Source organism: Theropithecus gelada, chromosome 3, assembly GCF_003255815.1.
Source record: "Theropithecus gelada isolate Dixy chromosome 3, Tgel_1.0, whole genome shotgun sequence".
Classification (NCBI taxonomy): Eukaryota; Metazoa; Chordata; class Mammalia; order Primates; family Cercopithecidae; genus Theropithecus; species Theropithecus gelada.
In genome coordinates, this window is record NC_037670.1 from 182,082,136 (window position 1) to 182,098,966 (window position 16,831).

Below are 16,831 nucleotides of genomic sequence, written 5' to 3' on the forward strand. Positions count from 1 at the left end.
CCCCTCCCACGGCCGCCCCCCCGCCCCACGCCCCTCCCATGGCCGCGCCCCTGCCTCGAGTCCCTCCCACGGCCGCGCCCCTGCCTCGCAGCTTCCCGTGGCCGCCCCCCAGCAGGATGGGCTGGATTGCTGGTGATGCTGAGGTTTGGGAGTTTTTGTTTCCTTCTTCTTCCTCTTTTTTCTGCCCCGCCCCGCCCCGCCCCATGCCATCCTTTCTCGCCTTCTTCTATTCTAATGTAAAAGCAACCGTGACCATTTTTACCCATTGGGGCTATACTCCCACCCTACCTGAAATCTTCTTCAATGGTAATAAATCCATCATGCTAAAGATATTATTTTGAGACCACAGAGCGAAGAGGAGCAGTGACAAGGCCGGGCCTGTCCACTCTCAGGAGGGGCCTCTGCAGGGGTGAGGACCACGCTTTCTGAACAGGAAGTTACAACACAGTGTGGAGACTGAAGAACAGGACAGAACTCCCGAAATCTGCCCTGGTGCCAGAGACACAGAATCCATCCTCAGCATCCTCAGGGTTTCCTTCACTCTCACAAGGAAGGACGAGCAGGAAGCGTCACCCGGACCCCGGCTGCACCGTCCTGACGCCCCGCTGGTTCCCGCAGTTCGCTCTTCTCGCTGAACCCCTGAGGGGCTCCTGAGCGGTGAGGCCTCCTGGGCAGTCACTGGGATGGGAACTTCCTCTCCATCACACCAGCCCCCCGGAGAGTGGCCAGTGGTTCCTGAGGACTCGGTGGGTTTCACATTTCACATCTCACAGTGAGCTGGGGAAGGGGCTGGGGTGAACCTGCGGGACCAGGGCCCCCACCGAGGGTGGCAGATAGAGAGGCTGAAGCCCCCACCTCCTTCCAGACTTCTGGTTCCAAAGTTCCTCTCCCTGGCCAGCGGGTCCCTTCCTTCGCTGGCCTCTCTGAATTCCACATTCTAACTGAACCCCCACAGAACCCCCATGCGGCAGCCCCTAACGGTGGCCCGGCACCATCTGCCATTTTGCTGCTTGCCTTCTCCGAGGTGCAAGGAAGTTTTGTCATAAGAAAAACTTGAAGGAAGAAACATTGCAGCTGCATCTGTCTCCCTTCGGAGTGCTGAGAGGCATCGGAGAGGTCAGCAGTGCCCCACGCCACTTTTTGCACATTCTTCCCTCAGCCAGCGTCCCCGCAAGACTCAGGGCTCCAACCTCTCCAGCTTCCCCTCGTGGAAATCCATCGGCCCCTCCTCTTTCAAGCAACACTGTGTTCTTCCCACTGCTGACAGAGGCTGCTCATCCGGGCACCTGGGCCCTGCTCTGCGTGCGCCCTGCCTTCTCCTCTGCACGCACCCCGGGCTCGGCTCTGCCTGTGCCAAGTTCTTCTCCCCACAGCCCAGGAGCCACACACCGCAGCTGCCACTCCAGAGACCAGGAAACCCAGGCACAGGGGCGTTTGCCACATTCCAGGTCTCGGGGCTGCCACGGACCCACTGACCGGACTTCCGTGGGTCAAGGGCCCAGGCCCCACCTTCTCCAGCAGCACTGTGGCCGCCACCCCAGACTCAAGCCTCTGCCTCAGCCCCCGTGTTTTCCTGACTACAGGTTTCACTCCCCCAAAATCCACCTCACTGGCTCAGCGTGGTCGTTCCACAGAATACATCCCAATCCAAAGGGGTCTGGGGTAGGCAGAGGGAGGCGTGTGCGCATGAGCTCTGGTCTCTGAAGCTCTTGTCTCTGGATTTAGAAGGCAGGTTCCTCTTTGCTGAGAGGTAAGGGGCTCCCTCCTCCCCACTCCTGGTGTCCGTCCTGTGATTCCGCCTGGAAGCCTAACGTGAAATCTTTTTAAAGTTGTCCTTGGAGGACTGGGGTGGCTGTCCTGCCCTTCGTCCAGTCTTCAAGACTCCCTTTAGTTTGTAAAAAGGATAAAAATGTAAATGGCAAAGGATTACTCTGTCCATCAGAAAATGTGAGAGAGAAAATCATGCCTGGAAAAGCTGAGCCCTACCATCCTCCCACCTGAACCTCAGCATGAAGAGCATGTGGGTGCTGAGGCGACACCGAGTTCTCAACCACATTCCTCTCCTTTCTGTGGGACAACCAAAACCACAAAAGTCCCCCTGTTTTAAAGAATGCCATCTGCGTCTTGGAAATTAATAGCTGATCTGTTCAGGTTTAAGCTGAAATCTGGTGAAAACCTGCCCAAGAGAATCACAAATTATTAGTCTGATAATAGGGCAAAAACCTCAATTTCTTTGCAAGAAGAGAGGCGACCTCACGGAGACCTCACCTCCTGCAGTGCACCTTGCCCCAGCGGCACAAATTGCTGACAAAAAGCTGTGCTGTCTTCACCAGATAGCTTCCAACCAATTGAAGTCGCAAAGGAAGAGTCAGCCAAGATAACATGATGGTTTTTTTTTCTTTAACCCATTGCTTGTAGGAGGTAAATATTCCAGCCCCAAAGGCATGGCCGGCAAACCCACTACAAGAAAATAAACTCCAATGCAAAGAAAAACCCTAGCTTTTTTCTACTGGAAATTCACAAGTGCAGACAGGAAATGACCCAGTGTGATGGGTCTCCTTCCCCAGAAAGTGCGAGGCTGCTGCGGACAGGGCCCCTGCTGTCCTTCCCTCCAGGGTGAGCCCACAAGCAGGAATGGCACAGGACTGTCGGCTCTGCAGGTTCCCTAGGAAACTACACCAGCCTCCCGCTGTCTGGGTGAACCCCTCGGTGCCCATGTGGAAAGCCCTTAAAATGACCAGATCACATGGTTCTCTGGGGCACTCGCCTACCCCAGCCATCCCCCAGCAACGGTGGGTCAAGTCCCCAGGACACCTGCAGGGAACCACGCAGTGTCCACAAACACAACGTGGGGGCCTCCGGGAGAAAAGAGGGCTCCAGCACAGGGTGAGGAGACACAGGCAACCAAACACACACACACAACATACCGCACACCACACCTATAATACACACCACACACCACACCATGCAACACACTACGTGTCATGCATACCACATATACAACACACTGTGCACCATGCACACACACCACACACATATAACACACACCACGCCACACACCACACACAACACAAACCACACAGCACACCACAAACCACACACATACAACACACACCACACACCACACACAACACAAACCACACAGCACACCACACACTACACACATACAATACACACCACACCATGCAACATACTATACCACACCTCCACCACACTATACACATGCAACACATACCACACCACACATCACTACATACCACACACACATCACATAAGACACACCACACACACAGCAGTGTTTCCTAGGGAGGGAGACATCCGCAGCACAGGGCATTTGACCACCCATAGGAATCAGTTGTGATAATGGTCTGCGTCACGCAGTGCTGAGGCAGGTGCCTCCCCTTGGCCCTGCTGGTGCAGACACACAGCCTCAGAACACATCACTTAGGGCCTGCCTGTGATTCTCCGCTGGGCTTGAGAGCAAAGAAGTGAACAGCCCACGAGAAGTTCCTGACGCTACAAACAGGAGAGCAAGGGCACAGACAGACACGTGGGAAGCCACATGCAAGCAAAGAGCCTGGAAAAGGGAAAGCTCGTCCTGACTTATGTAAAGCAGTCCTGAGAAAACGGAGTCCATATTTTAGCATAAGCTTCAAGTTTCCGCTGCTTACCACTTACCTAAAGATACAACTAAGATAATAAGAAAATCGTCTTAAATTTTAATTTGGCTGTGATACACACTCTGTGGTTTGAGCTCAGGATAAAATATTTCTGCCCAATTATGATACGCAGCTAATTCTCCCTGATGAAATGTGGTGTCTCCAGCACAGCCACAGCACCAGCCTGAGCACTGGGAGGCTCGCAGAGTCCGCAAAACAGATGGGTTCTAGTTGTAAGGCAGCTCCCACCTCCGCTGCAAATAATCCTCAAAACGAGAGGGGCTTCTTCACCAAGGAAGAAATACCTGAACAGATCCACATCACACATCTACCCGACACACACACACACCCACACACACACACCCCGACACACGTCCACCTGACACGCACACTCATACACACACACACAAACCGATACACATCTACCCGACACACACACACACACACCCCGACACACGTCCACCTGACACGCACACTCATACACACACACACAAACTGATACACATCTACCCGACACACACACTCATACACACACGCACATACGCACAAACCGACACACATCTACCCTACACGCACGCTCATACACACACGCACATACACACAAGCCGATACACACACACGCGCACACACACCGATACAGATCTACCTGACGTGCACACTCATACACACACACGCACATACGCACAAACTGATACACATCTACCTGATGTGCACACTCATACACACACACTCATACACACACATATGCACAAACCGATACACATCTACCCGACACACACTCATACACACATATTCATACACACACACTCATACACACACACTTATACACACACACACAACCGATACACATCTACCTGACACACACTCATACACACACATTCATACACACTCATACACACACACGCACATACAAACTGATACATGTCTACCCAACATGCACACTCATACACACACACATACACACAAACCAATACACATCTACCCGACACGCACACTCATACACACATACACACAAACCAATACACATCTACCTGACATGCACACTCATACACACACTCATACACACGCAAATATGCAGATACACATCAACCCAACACTTATATACAACCCAACACACACTCATATGCACACATGCACAGATACACATCTACCCAACACACACTCATATACACACACATGTATATGCACAGATACACGTCTACCCAACATACACAGTCACATACACACACGCACAGATACACGTCTATGCTACACACTCGTATAAACACACGTGCACATACGCACAGATACACATTTACCCAACATATACTCATATACACATACACAGATACACACACATCTATCCAACACACTCATATACACACACATGCATACGCACAGATACACATCTACCCAACATACATACTCATATACACAGATGCACAGATACACACACATCTACGCAACACACACACTCATATACATATGCACAGATACACATTTACCCAACATACGCTCATATACACGCACACACACACAGATACACATCTACCCAACACACACTCATATACACACACGCATATGCACAGATACACACACGCCTACCCCACATACACACTCATACACACACACACATTTACCCAACATACACTCATATACACGCACACATACACACGTGTGGGTGTGTGTACAGCCAGGCAGACACGTCCTTCTCTTTGAAACACCACTTCCTTCACTGGAAGAAAACACAAAACTTGTACAAAGCAAAGCATCAAATGTCGGATGCATTAACGGGGTGTCCTGAGAACGGGCCAGCCACTTGTGCCTTGCCGGGCCATGATGTTTGAATTCTGAGACTCGTTAAGTTCAGATCGACATGAGGGTGGGGAAAGAGCCTCGCTGCTGTGAAGCTCCTTCTTCCCTCTGAAGGGCGCCCACACCAGGATATTTGGGCCACTTTGGTACAAAACAGATAAACCTGGAGTCCTTCCTAACAGGCAGGAGTCCGGCGCGCAGCAGTTTCCGGGGCAGTGTCCCACCCCGCATTCCTGCGCCAGCCGTGCCCAGGCCTTGCTGTACACCTGCCTGTCCTGAGACCCCAGCCTTCCTGGCCCCCGCTGAAGGTGATTCTGACCCGCAGACAGGCGCTGCCTGCAGATAACAAGTCAGGACCAAGAACCCAGGAAGGGATTTGCTTGGCTTGGTTTTGTTTGATGCACTTCAGAGAACGGCTCTCAAGCTCTGGAACCCAGCTCAGAAGCACCAGGAGGAGCCACCGGCCAGGCACCTGGCCGCCCTCGCGCCTGAGACTCCAGGGATGCCTGCACCCCATTATTCAGTTAAAGACACTTAAAAGCATATGCATCCCCCACAGCAAGGAGGCACCCCACCTCCAGCCTGCTGGGACCAGCCCTCCCTCGGCACACAGGACCTGAGCCAGGGCTGCTACTCACTCTCTGTCTGTCACGATGTAGCCCCGCGCCTCTTCCTCGGAAGGCTTGACTTCCAATTGCAGGCCGTCGCCGAGGGCCTCCTGAGCACCCGCTGGAAGGCTCTGCTCCTCCTCCGAGGGCCCAGGCATCTGGTTTTGGAGCTCCCCAAATGCGCCTGCCCCGGGCTCCGAATGCGGCTGCTGCCCCAGCAGGTCTTTGGAATACGTCTGGCTCTTGACGTTCTCCACTCCGGCAGTCTCCTCTTCTGAAGACAGGGAAGCCTCAGGGCGCTCGGATTTCTTCCTCTCCATTTTGAGGGGCTTTGCTAAGGGGAGGGCTCCAGGTGAGAGTCGAGACCCGTGGTCCTGCAGGAGGCCCCCAAGTGTGGCACTCAGACGATGGACCTGGCAGAGAGGACATTCTGTGAGGGACATCTGCAAAAGGCATGCTGAGGTGACACATGCAATCAAGGGCTGCCTGGGACAGAGTCACTATGGGGATGATATGGGCAGCCTGGAAGGAGAGTGGGGGAGGAAGGCAAAGTGTGTTCAGTCTACATTTAGAATGACATCTAGGTGAGCATGGGGTGTGAGGGTGCTGAGTATCCAAATAAATTACGTGCTGTTCTCTCCTCCCTTCTAACCCCCTCACACACATGCACACACACACACCTCTCTGAAGAATCAGATTTTGTAGAGTCTGTGTAGGTCTTTGCACTGATATTTTAAAAAATAAACTGTGTGATACCAAGATCTCATCCCAGCCCTCTAGAAGCAACGAACACCACCTAATAATAATAATAATAATAATAATAATAATAATAATAATAATAAAATTTGCATCGACTGAGCTCTTCCAGCACACAAAGGTGCTGTCCTAAATGTGTTATATGCATGAACACACTGAGTCCTCATGTAAGCCTATGGGCGGGGAACCCTCAGTAACCCCAGTTCGCAGAAGGGGAGACGGAGGCACAAAGCGATGAACCCACGAGTGGGCACGTCACAGGGATGTGTAATTGATTCTAAGGATACCTGAGGGATCTGTGGTTCCCACATGGGCAGCGCTCTCCCAGCCAGATCCCCTTTTCCCGGACCAGCCATCCCTCGGAACCCCTCGGCACCTCTGCTGACTACGTGTTGGATACGGACTTGCTTTGTGTGGGTTCTCACTTAATTACTACTCCAACCCCATAAAGAAAGGGTGAGTTTCACCTTTAATTTGTAGACTCTGGGGTTTACAGAGGTTAAATATCAAATTATTGGTACCAGATCACAAAGGTCATGCTTATCAGATCCAGAACTGGAACTCAGGTCGAAGGGCCGTCAAAGACGTGATCTCCACCCCCGGGCGCGGTGCCCTCCCAGGCCCCCCACACTGCTTCCTAAGAAACACGGGGCTGCTCCCGCCGCTGGCACGTGCCAGGCAGCCCTCGGACACCTTCTGGTGCATGTGGTGCCAAGAGTCTTATGTCTACTTGGCAGGTTTTTTCCAACCATGAAATTATATCCTCAATATTATATTAGACGGAAACAGGAAAATCTGATTCGCTTTACGACTCACTTTGCCAAAACACACTTTTAAGAAAATTAAGGAAGGTCTATAGAGGCAATTTTTCCGATTTTGGCTACAAATTACAACTTTTCCTTTTGTGTTTTTAAAAATTTAAACAAAATAGTAGTGTGATAAAAACACTGCTCAACTTCGGATCCTCAGTGACAACAGGACGTAGCCGTTGACGTCACTCAACAGAGCTAGGAAAAGGCATAATATTGTCAAATTGTGTTTCATGTGAGAAGAAAGATGTTTTTAAATAAATAAGAAGTCAGAAAATACAACACTCACATACCCTTTTTGAGAAACAGAATAGCTTGAAAATATACCCCAAACAGAACTAAATCAAAATTCCACACATGGAGGCTGAAAAGGCTGTGGTCTAAAAGTCAGGGGGTCTTTGGCTGACGGCAGCCCCCGGAGCGCTCCCTGCCCCTCAGGTGGGAGCGCTGGGTCTCCCCGACTCCCTAAATTAGGAAATGTGTTTCTCAGCCCCACTTCTCCCACCACAGCTCAGACGGCAGGTCCCACCATTTCTGATGGAAATTCGAAATAAGAACTGCTGATATTTTTTTCCTGTACTTGCCAACACACATGGAACCACAAACCACTAAGAGAATCTGAGGAGAGAATGACTAACCAAAGTCTCTTCTTTCTCCACCCCCAAAACTGGGTTTCCCAGAGCCACTCAACGTCACTGCTGTTGCTTAGGACGGTTCTTCATCCTTCGGCCTTGTATTAATGACCAAAGGTTCTTAAAGGGGGAGAAACTAAGAGGCTAACCGACTTAACGGGGAAGGCCAGCGTCTAGCACGTGGACATCACCTGTGACTGGGCCCTTCTTCCAGCGGCCTCCGGAGCAGCACTGCCCGTGGGGGCTCTGGGACGGCAGAGCGTCCTCTGCCTGTGGCATCCAGTGCCTTGGCCATGAGCCACATGCAACTAACAGGCCGCTGGCCTGAGCCCAGTGCAGCCGAGGCACTGCATCCTTTATTTATTTAATTTTAATCAATTTAAATGTAGGTTTAGATGGCCACATGCGGCCAGCGCGCTGAACCCCTCAGGAATCCGCACATGCAGGAGGCATCAAATGAGCAAAGCGAGGGGGAAATTCCAGGAAATATTAATTTTCTTCTTTGCATTTACCATGATTTTCGTATTTGTACCATAGATAAATTCGGTTATAATTTGAAAAGAGATATTTCGTATCCAAATATACCCATTTTTGTATGTTCTCTTTATACTGTTTTTCAATTTGGAGATTATGAGGGGTTTCTCCGTAACTTTCTGGGAAAAAAAACTTTTGTATTTCATAAATGTTCCCATACTATGAAAAAAAGATTACCGACTTCCACATTTAACACGAAACAAACACCACAAACGTCATCTTACCTCTTGGTAAAGTCTATCATCGTTGTCCTGAACTCCGTCATCTGTAAAAGACACCAGTGTTACCAAAACCCTCATCAAGAATGTCATCACAGGTGTCACAGACGTAAAAAGGGTGACCATTGCAGACCCCTCCATGTGAAAGGTGAGGTGTGATGATGCTGGACTAAGTCCTGCCATAGAGTAATACACCTTTTCTGTTTATAGCACAAAATGGTATTCTATAAACTTCGCAAAAGAGGAGGGAGGAGGGGACCGAGGAGCTAAATGGTGGATGGGAAGGCACCCACCATGACCTCGCCCGGCTCTGTGGGTTTCACGTGATCGTCAATGTTAACTCACGGCAAGAAAACCCATCGTACCCAGCGGTTCACATCACAAAAAAGCAAAGTGAAGCCTTCACCAAAACCACCTCACAATTAAGATGGCTTCAGAATCCACTGACTTAGGTTATTTCACTGGGGTCAATGTTTCTCTCTAAACAGGTATCCCGGTCGGGCGCGGTGGCTCACGCCTGTGATTCCAGCACTTTGGGAGGCCAAGGTGGGCAGATCACTTGAGGTTAGGAGTTGGAGATCAGCCTGGCCAACATAGTGAAACCCCATCTCTACTAAAAATACAAAACATTAGCTGGGCATGGTAGCACACACTTGTAATCCCAGCTACTTGGGAGGCTGAGGCAGGAGAATCACTTGAACCCGGGAGGCGGAGGTTGCAGTGAGCCGAGATCGTGTCACCGCACTCCAGCCTGGGTGACAGAGCAAGACTCCATCTCAAAAAAATAAAATAAAATAAAATAATAAATATCCTACTTGCAGTGCCCAAAGGTGCATGACTCATGGCACCTGAACAGTCACCCCTGGGGACAGCACGCACACCAGGGCCTCCTACGTCCCTCCTAGCCCTGGTGCGGGTCCTGATTCCTTCAACCACTGGGCCGCCACCTAACACAGGCCCTACCAGGGTGCAGTTCCACCCTCCCCTGCACCCTGCCCATCAGCCAAGTCAGGCTTCCAGCTTCCAGCAGGCCCCCCCTGCACCCGTGCGGAGAGAGGGGCACGTCTGTCATTTGGTTTTCGGCATGTACTCGTGGGCCGGCCATGTGTGGGGAGCTGAGCTAGGCGCTTTCTTGCATCTCCACGCTGCGAGAAGCCATCAGGCCACAGAAGTGCCACCTGGCCCACGGGGCCTCCACAGGGCTCCGGCTGCCTGCTGGGTTGGGGTACCAGGGGGCTGCTTTCTGCCTCCCCAGCGGCCTCAGAGGACCAACGTGCACAGACATTTGAATGATCCCCTCTCACTCTGCTATTTAAATATTTGACAATATTCACTGGTACACAGTCTAAACACAACACTTCTCATCACGCCTGTTTTCCTGACTCTGAGCCTCAGCGTGGAGGAGTGAAACCTCCTCACAGAGAGCAATCTGCCGTTCAACATAATTGCTCTGGTAGGCTTAGTCTGTTAAGAAAGCTTTTAGAGGCAAAAGTTCAAACAGATAAAAAATCATTAATACAGATCCCCATCTCCCCAGCAGAAAGCCCACATTGCACTTGGTGAGCCAGCGGTCTCTGCACACCCCTGAGGCCTCCCCTCTCCGCAGCACCCCTGGGCGTGGGCACCCATGGCGCTGGAGTCACCTGGAAAGCTTTCTCCATGGAGGGCGGCCTTGGGGCCATCCGCCTGTTCTCCAGACTCTCCCAGGGCCGCTTTCCCAGGGCCGCCTAGAGCTCCTCTGTGGTCCATGCCTTGCATCAGGCCAGCCATCAGCTCGGCCATGCTGTCCAGCTCCAGGTCACTCAGGCCCCTCGCCTCAGCCGGCTGCCTCTGCAGGTCCTTCAGGAGAGTGTGAATCCGTGCTCCTAGGGGCACACACAAACAGGTGGACATGGTGGGTGGACGAATGCAAAGGGCCTCCGGGCTGCAGGGGTGTGGCGGCATCTGTGGCGTCCCAAGGCAGTGGCCACCTAGGGCCAGATGCAGGCTGGCACTCAGAGAATATTGGGATATTGGACTTGAATCTCAAATCCACCTGACCCCGCGGCCATCACTAGTTCAGTTCCCTGGAGGTGGAAAGCCCACAGAACGGAAGAACAGACTCATCCACCCGCTCAAGAGGATGGAAAGCACGACTTCCGGAAAACACTGGAATGACCAAGCCAGGAAGAGAGACGGGCTGGGCAACTTCACCATGTCCTCCGGATGATAAAAGAATGGAATGAGCCGTGTCCCCCTCACTTGGCAGAAGGAGAAACAATGCCTGGCAAGAACAGCACCCTGCCTGGCACACCCTGCCCGGCACACCCTTCCCAGCACACCCTGCCCAGCACACCCTGCCCAGCACACCCTGCCCTGCCTGGCACACCCTGCCCAACACACCCTGCCCAGCACACCCTGCCCGACACACCCTGCCCTGCCTGGCACACCCTGCCCAACACACCCTGCCCAGCACACCCTGCCCGGCACACCCTGCCCTGCCTGGCACACCCTTCCCAACACACCCTGCCCGGCACACCCTGCCCAGCACACCCTGCCCAGCACACCCTGCCCGGCACACCCTTCCCAACACACCCTGCCCGGCACACCCTGCCCAGTACACCCTGCCCAGCACACCCTGCCCTGCCTGGCACACCCTTCCCGGCACACCCTGCCCGGCACACCCTGCCCGGCACACCCTGCCCAACACACCCTGCCCAGCACACCCTGCCCAACACACCCTGCCCGGCACATCCTGCCCGGCACACCCTGCCCAACACACCCTGCCCTGCCCAGCACACCCTGCCCAGCACACCCTGCCCAGCACACCCTGCCCAACACACCCGGCCCCCTACACCCTGCCCCAGCACACCCTGCCCTTCCCAACACACCCTGCCCTGCCTGGCACACCCTTCCCAACACACCCTGCCCGGCACACCCTGCCCCAGCACACCCAGGCCGCACACCCTGCCCCCCACACCCTGCCCCCCACACTGCCCCCGGCACACCCTGCCTGGTACAGAAGAGCACCACAGAAGCGGGCAGCCATTGTTATTCCACACTTTCTCCTGCTACAACAAGTAGAGAAAAGCCTCCATAGACTTTGGCCACCAGCGCATCCTAAATACGACACGGTGGCCCCAGCTGCCCATGTGCTGTGTGTGAAAATACATTTGTAAGTGAATGGATAACTCAGGAGGCCAGATGCAGCCTTCTTCCAAAGCCAGCCCCTCAAGCCTCTGCTGGAAGGCTAGCTAACAACAAGAATACAGAGAAGATAGTGGCTTGGGGGCCAGGGGACCCTCTGCTCTGTGGGGGCTCAGGAACGCCTGAGTGGGAGGAACTCGGGGCCCACAGTGGATGGCCCATCCCGAGCCCCTGGAGTGAGCCTCTGCCTCTAGCTGTGGCAAGGACGCCCCCGGCTGTCACCTGGGTAGAGACAGGAGATGAGGATGTCAGACAAACCCTCCTATGACGGCAAAAGCCGCGACTGTTGATTAAACATAGTGGAAGCGTGCTTCATCCGAAGACGCCATTTTCCAAAAAAAGACCCTTAAGATCTAGGCTGAGTGTGACACAGGTGGGAAGCCCCTCACCCTCTATCCTTGTTTCTGAGACCCCCACACACACCCTTACACTCCATATGTCCCCACCCCTCCCAATAGTGCAGGTGGAGACCAAGCCCCTCGCTGTGATGAAGGTGGGTGGAGGCCTCCGGTTACATCCCACATAAACCAGCCTCGACCGCAGGCCCTCTCTGTACAGTTCATCTGTGTTTTGCTTGTTTGTTCACTTGATAATGACAATGTAAAATAATGATAATGATGACGTAAAATAAAAGTAATGTGATTACTTTTATAATCAGAGAAGAAGCGACAGAAATTCTCTCTGGGGGTGCCTGCCCCCAGTGCCTGACCTGGGCGCTCCTCCCCAATGCTGGGTCTCCATGAGTGCCCAGTAAGATGGGGTGGAGGGTGGGGGCCTGTCACAGGGCCGGCACCCCCAGGGATCCGGGACAGAGAGGCCGGGGAAGCAGGGGTGCTGGGGGATAGGGAACCCAGGCCCTTGGCTACCACGCGGCTCAGCCGTCTCGTGCAGAGCAGCAGAGATCACCGAGTGAAGACAGTGGAGGGGCCGTGCACTTATCCACATCACGACTCACGGTTTCTGGACAGGTGTAAGGGCAGGTGCAAGACAGTCCCCCAGGCTGACGCTGGGGTCAAAGGTAGGGCTGGTGAGGCAACTGGAAGGGAGGGATGGAGCACCTGGTCGACGGTCTTTGCAAAGGGTGTCCTGCACACAGGGCCACAGTGGCACCCCAGGCTGAGTGCTGGGCAGCGGCAGAGTGCACGGTGCGGGGAACAGGAATCCTGCATGCCATATGGAGACATAGCAGAGCCCCTCTTGTGTGTAGGTGAAAACACAGAGGCCACGTCTTCAGAGGAAACGCCACTAGCATGAACCAACTCTAATGACATCTAAACACAGGCACACAGGGTCGAAGCCTCGTCCAAGAATGTGACTGCTGCCGGAAAAGCCCCTTAAAGGAAGGTAGCTGGGTCTAGGCCCCCGCTTCAGACAAGCAGCAACAGATGCAGGAGGAGGCAGAAAAACAGAATGGAAAATCGAGAATAGGGCAGTCGATGATACAGCGAGGAGATAAGGCCGTTTGCGGAGCTGCCGTAGCCACGGTGAGACGGGTGCACCCACTGACTCAGCAGAGTGGGGTAATTAAAACAGAATCCGATACACATTCTGTAAGTGAAGAGCAGAGCGTCCGAACTTTAAAATCTTACGGAAGGACATAACGGAAGAAACGGTTTGTGAATCTGAGGACAGATCATAGAAGTGATCACCGCTGGAAGAGCGGAATGGGAGACGTTCCGCGGAACCTCAGTAACCCCTGGGGCAGGCCAGGCCGCTGCACTATTGCTGGAGTCCGGAGGGAACGGGACAAGAAACACCTGAAAGAAAGCCCAGGCGTCTCTCAAATCTGGGGAAGAATATTCACTCAGGGACTCAAGACAGTCACTCAGTTCCAAGATAATAAAATGCAAGGATAAGCACGCTGTAACTTTGGCCAAGCTGCTGAAAGCCAGAGGTGGAGAAGATCCCTAGGAAGCAGCTGGGGTCGGGGCGGGGGGAAGACACGTTCCACACACAAGAATGGAAAGGGTCCTGGAGCTCAGAGGCCGCCAGACACACCACGTGTCCTGTAAGAACAATGTGTTTGATACAACGTGCATAGTCAGGCATTTGACGTTACAGATAACGAATGCCACATCTGAAGGGTTGAAAGAAAAATCACTCGATCCAGGAGTTTATATCCAATGACAATATCCTTCCAATGAGAGGGCGAAGGAGAGACGTTTTCATATCACGTACGTGAACAAAGCTGGGACAGCGGGTCCCAGGGGGCCACAGGAAGTGCTGGGAGGAACCGAGGCTGAAAAGAAACACCAGACAGAAGCCCAGAGCTATGGGAGAAGCCAAAAGCTCCGAAAGGGCAAATACGTGGTCACATAAACAAGAAAGACCGTCTTCTTTCCTCCTCTGACTTTATCTAAAAAACAACTGGTCACATAAACAAGAAAGACCGTCTTCTTTCCTCCTCTGACTTTATCTCAAAAACAACTGGTCACATAAACAAGAAAGACCGTCTTCTTTCCTCCTCTGACTTTATCTAAAAAACAACTGATTGTTAGTAAGGAAAATTTATTACCACTTTAAGGTAGGGTTCATAAAACAGCTGCAGGTGTGACCTGGATGGCGCAAGAGGCTAGAGGGACCTGGAGCCTCCGACTCACCACGTCCAGGAAGTGGCACGATGACAACTCCAAGGAGACTGTTTCCAACAAAGGCACCAGGACGTTTCAACAGAGAAAGGAAAGTCTTTTCCAAAAGGACATCTTCCGTGTTACCCAGAAATTGGACTTGTAAGTATTTACCCGAGAGAAGTGAAACCCATGACCACAAGAGTTAAACGAGACTAGGGGTAGCAGCCTGACTCCTAATAGTTCCACAGACAGAGTCTAAAGTCCACGTGCCCGGCAACAGGAGAGCGGATGAGGAGGCCACAACCACACCAGCACTGAGCCAGAAGGAACCACATTGACGAGAAAAAGGGGGACAGACCTAGAACCAGTCAGGCTGAGTGAGAGAAGCCGGTCACCAGAGAATCCACCGAATCCTGTTAACGGAAGATGAAATTCAAGGATGGGCAAGGTCTGCCCAGCGCAACCAGAGCCGCGTCACCTGCAGGAGGGGCTGGGGCAGGAGGAAGCATTGGGTGTGAGGGTGTGCCTTGCAGCGTGGCTGCTGGTTCCATGCGCACGTGTCCAGCGCATCGTCATGTCCACCTGCGATCTGGGCATCTCGCCGTGTGTACACTCCACCTCAACAGCAATAAAGACTCTGCCCTGAAGAAGACTGACGGGCCCATTTCCCAGCTTTGAAGGAAAACCTGACTTTCTTATGTATTCAGTGTTGAAATCTCTGTCCTCATAAACGTTTATGTAAGATAGCTCATGGCCACGTCTCTACCTTCTTAAACGACACTGGTAGAGCGACGCAGAGGGGACACAGAATGTCCTGGACCCCACTGGGGTCTCACTGGGACCCTCCACTGTAGGGGGGTCCCGCCACCACCCTCCACCCTAGAGGGATCCCACTGCGACCCTACACCCTAGAGGGATCTCGCCACAACCTTCTACACTAGAAGCGGAGGAATTATTTCTGCTTTTTACAAATTAAGAAATTCAGGCATTTTAGTTTTTTTTTTTTTTGTCTGCGCCAAATGCGTCACCGGGCCCGGGCTGCAGCCTGCAGTGTCTGCACAGGGCTCGACGGTGACGCTGCCTGTGGCACCCCCGTTCACTCAGCCACACGTCCTGTCCTCTCCCCACGGCACGGGCTCTGTCTTGTCCACGTCGAGGCAGTGGGGCTGGCACCCGGTCCCCACACGCCCTGTTCACTGCACACGCGGGACAGGAGTCAGTGTCTGGGGCCGTCTAGACTCACCCACACGCCCCGTTCACTGCACACACGGGACAGGAGTCAGTGTCTGGGACTGTCTAGACTCACCCACGCGCCCCGTTCACTGCACACGCGGGACAAGAGTCAGTGTCTGGGACTGTCTAGACTCGTATGACTTTCCAAACACCAGCACTGGCAGCCTGTCGTGAGTTCTTTGAGGGGAAATTTTTTCAGTGCAGCCTCTTTTACCCATTAATTGAAGCTCGTTCTTCGGGGACATCTTGCTACATGGCTGTAAGGACACATTTTTTTGAAGTGTTTCGCTTCATTTCTGAACACTCTGTGCTGCACCCCACCCCCACCAGGGTCCCGCGTGGAAAGCGTCACAGCCACAAGCCTCTGACCTTCCTGTGTGAAGAATGGAGTCCCGCCAGCACCACTCCAGACTTCCTGTTGGTGACTAAGACCTTCTGACGGAAAGGCCTGAGCGTCCACGACAGGCGTTTCTGAGACAGCAGCGTGTCTACGTAGTGTAGCACGGGATGAAGCGGACAGAGTCGTTTAAAGTCAGTCTGTACACGAAACGTGTGACGGACACGGGCGTTCTGATCGGAGCGTGCTGGACGTCCACTGCCACCGACATCCCCTGCTGGGGTGGCCAAGTCCCCTGTTACGGCCGACAGTAAAGCCTCCGAATTGCTTGGCACACAGTGGCAGCTTCTTTACCGTTGGGTTGAAGTGTCTGTATTAACCCCACATTTCTGATGCTCTGACACCTGGGGCCCTGCTGACCCTGGGGGGCTGCCCCTCCCACAAACAGCCAATTTCCAGACAGTGAACAGTCGCCCACTCCACGCAGGCTCTCCA

At 53.1% G+C, this 16,831-nt stretch overlaps 1 protein-coding gene across 2 annotated transcripts in view; it reads right to left on the bottom strand.

Annotated features, from left to right (window-relative positions):
- The window catches only part of PTPRN2 (protein tyrosine phosphatase, receptor type N2), an 898,882-nt gene that overhangs the window by 469,631 nt on the left and 412,420 nt on the right, over positions 1 to 16,831 (bottom strand). For both annotated transcript variants that reach the window (XM_025379168.1, XM_025379167.1), the window contains exons 7-9: positions 10,654 to 10,875; positions 9,017 to 9,057; positions 6,092 to 6,474 (exon numbers count right to left, since the gene is read on the bottom strand). In XM_025379168.1, coding sequence (XP_025234953.1) covers positions 6,092 to 6,474; positions 9,017 to 9,057; positions 10,654 to 10,875 — 646 coding nt within the window. The remainder of the gene's footprint in view (positions 1 to 6,091; positions 6,475 to 9,016; positions 9,058 to 10,653; positions 10,876 to 16,831) is intronic.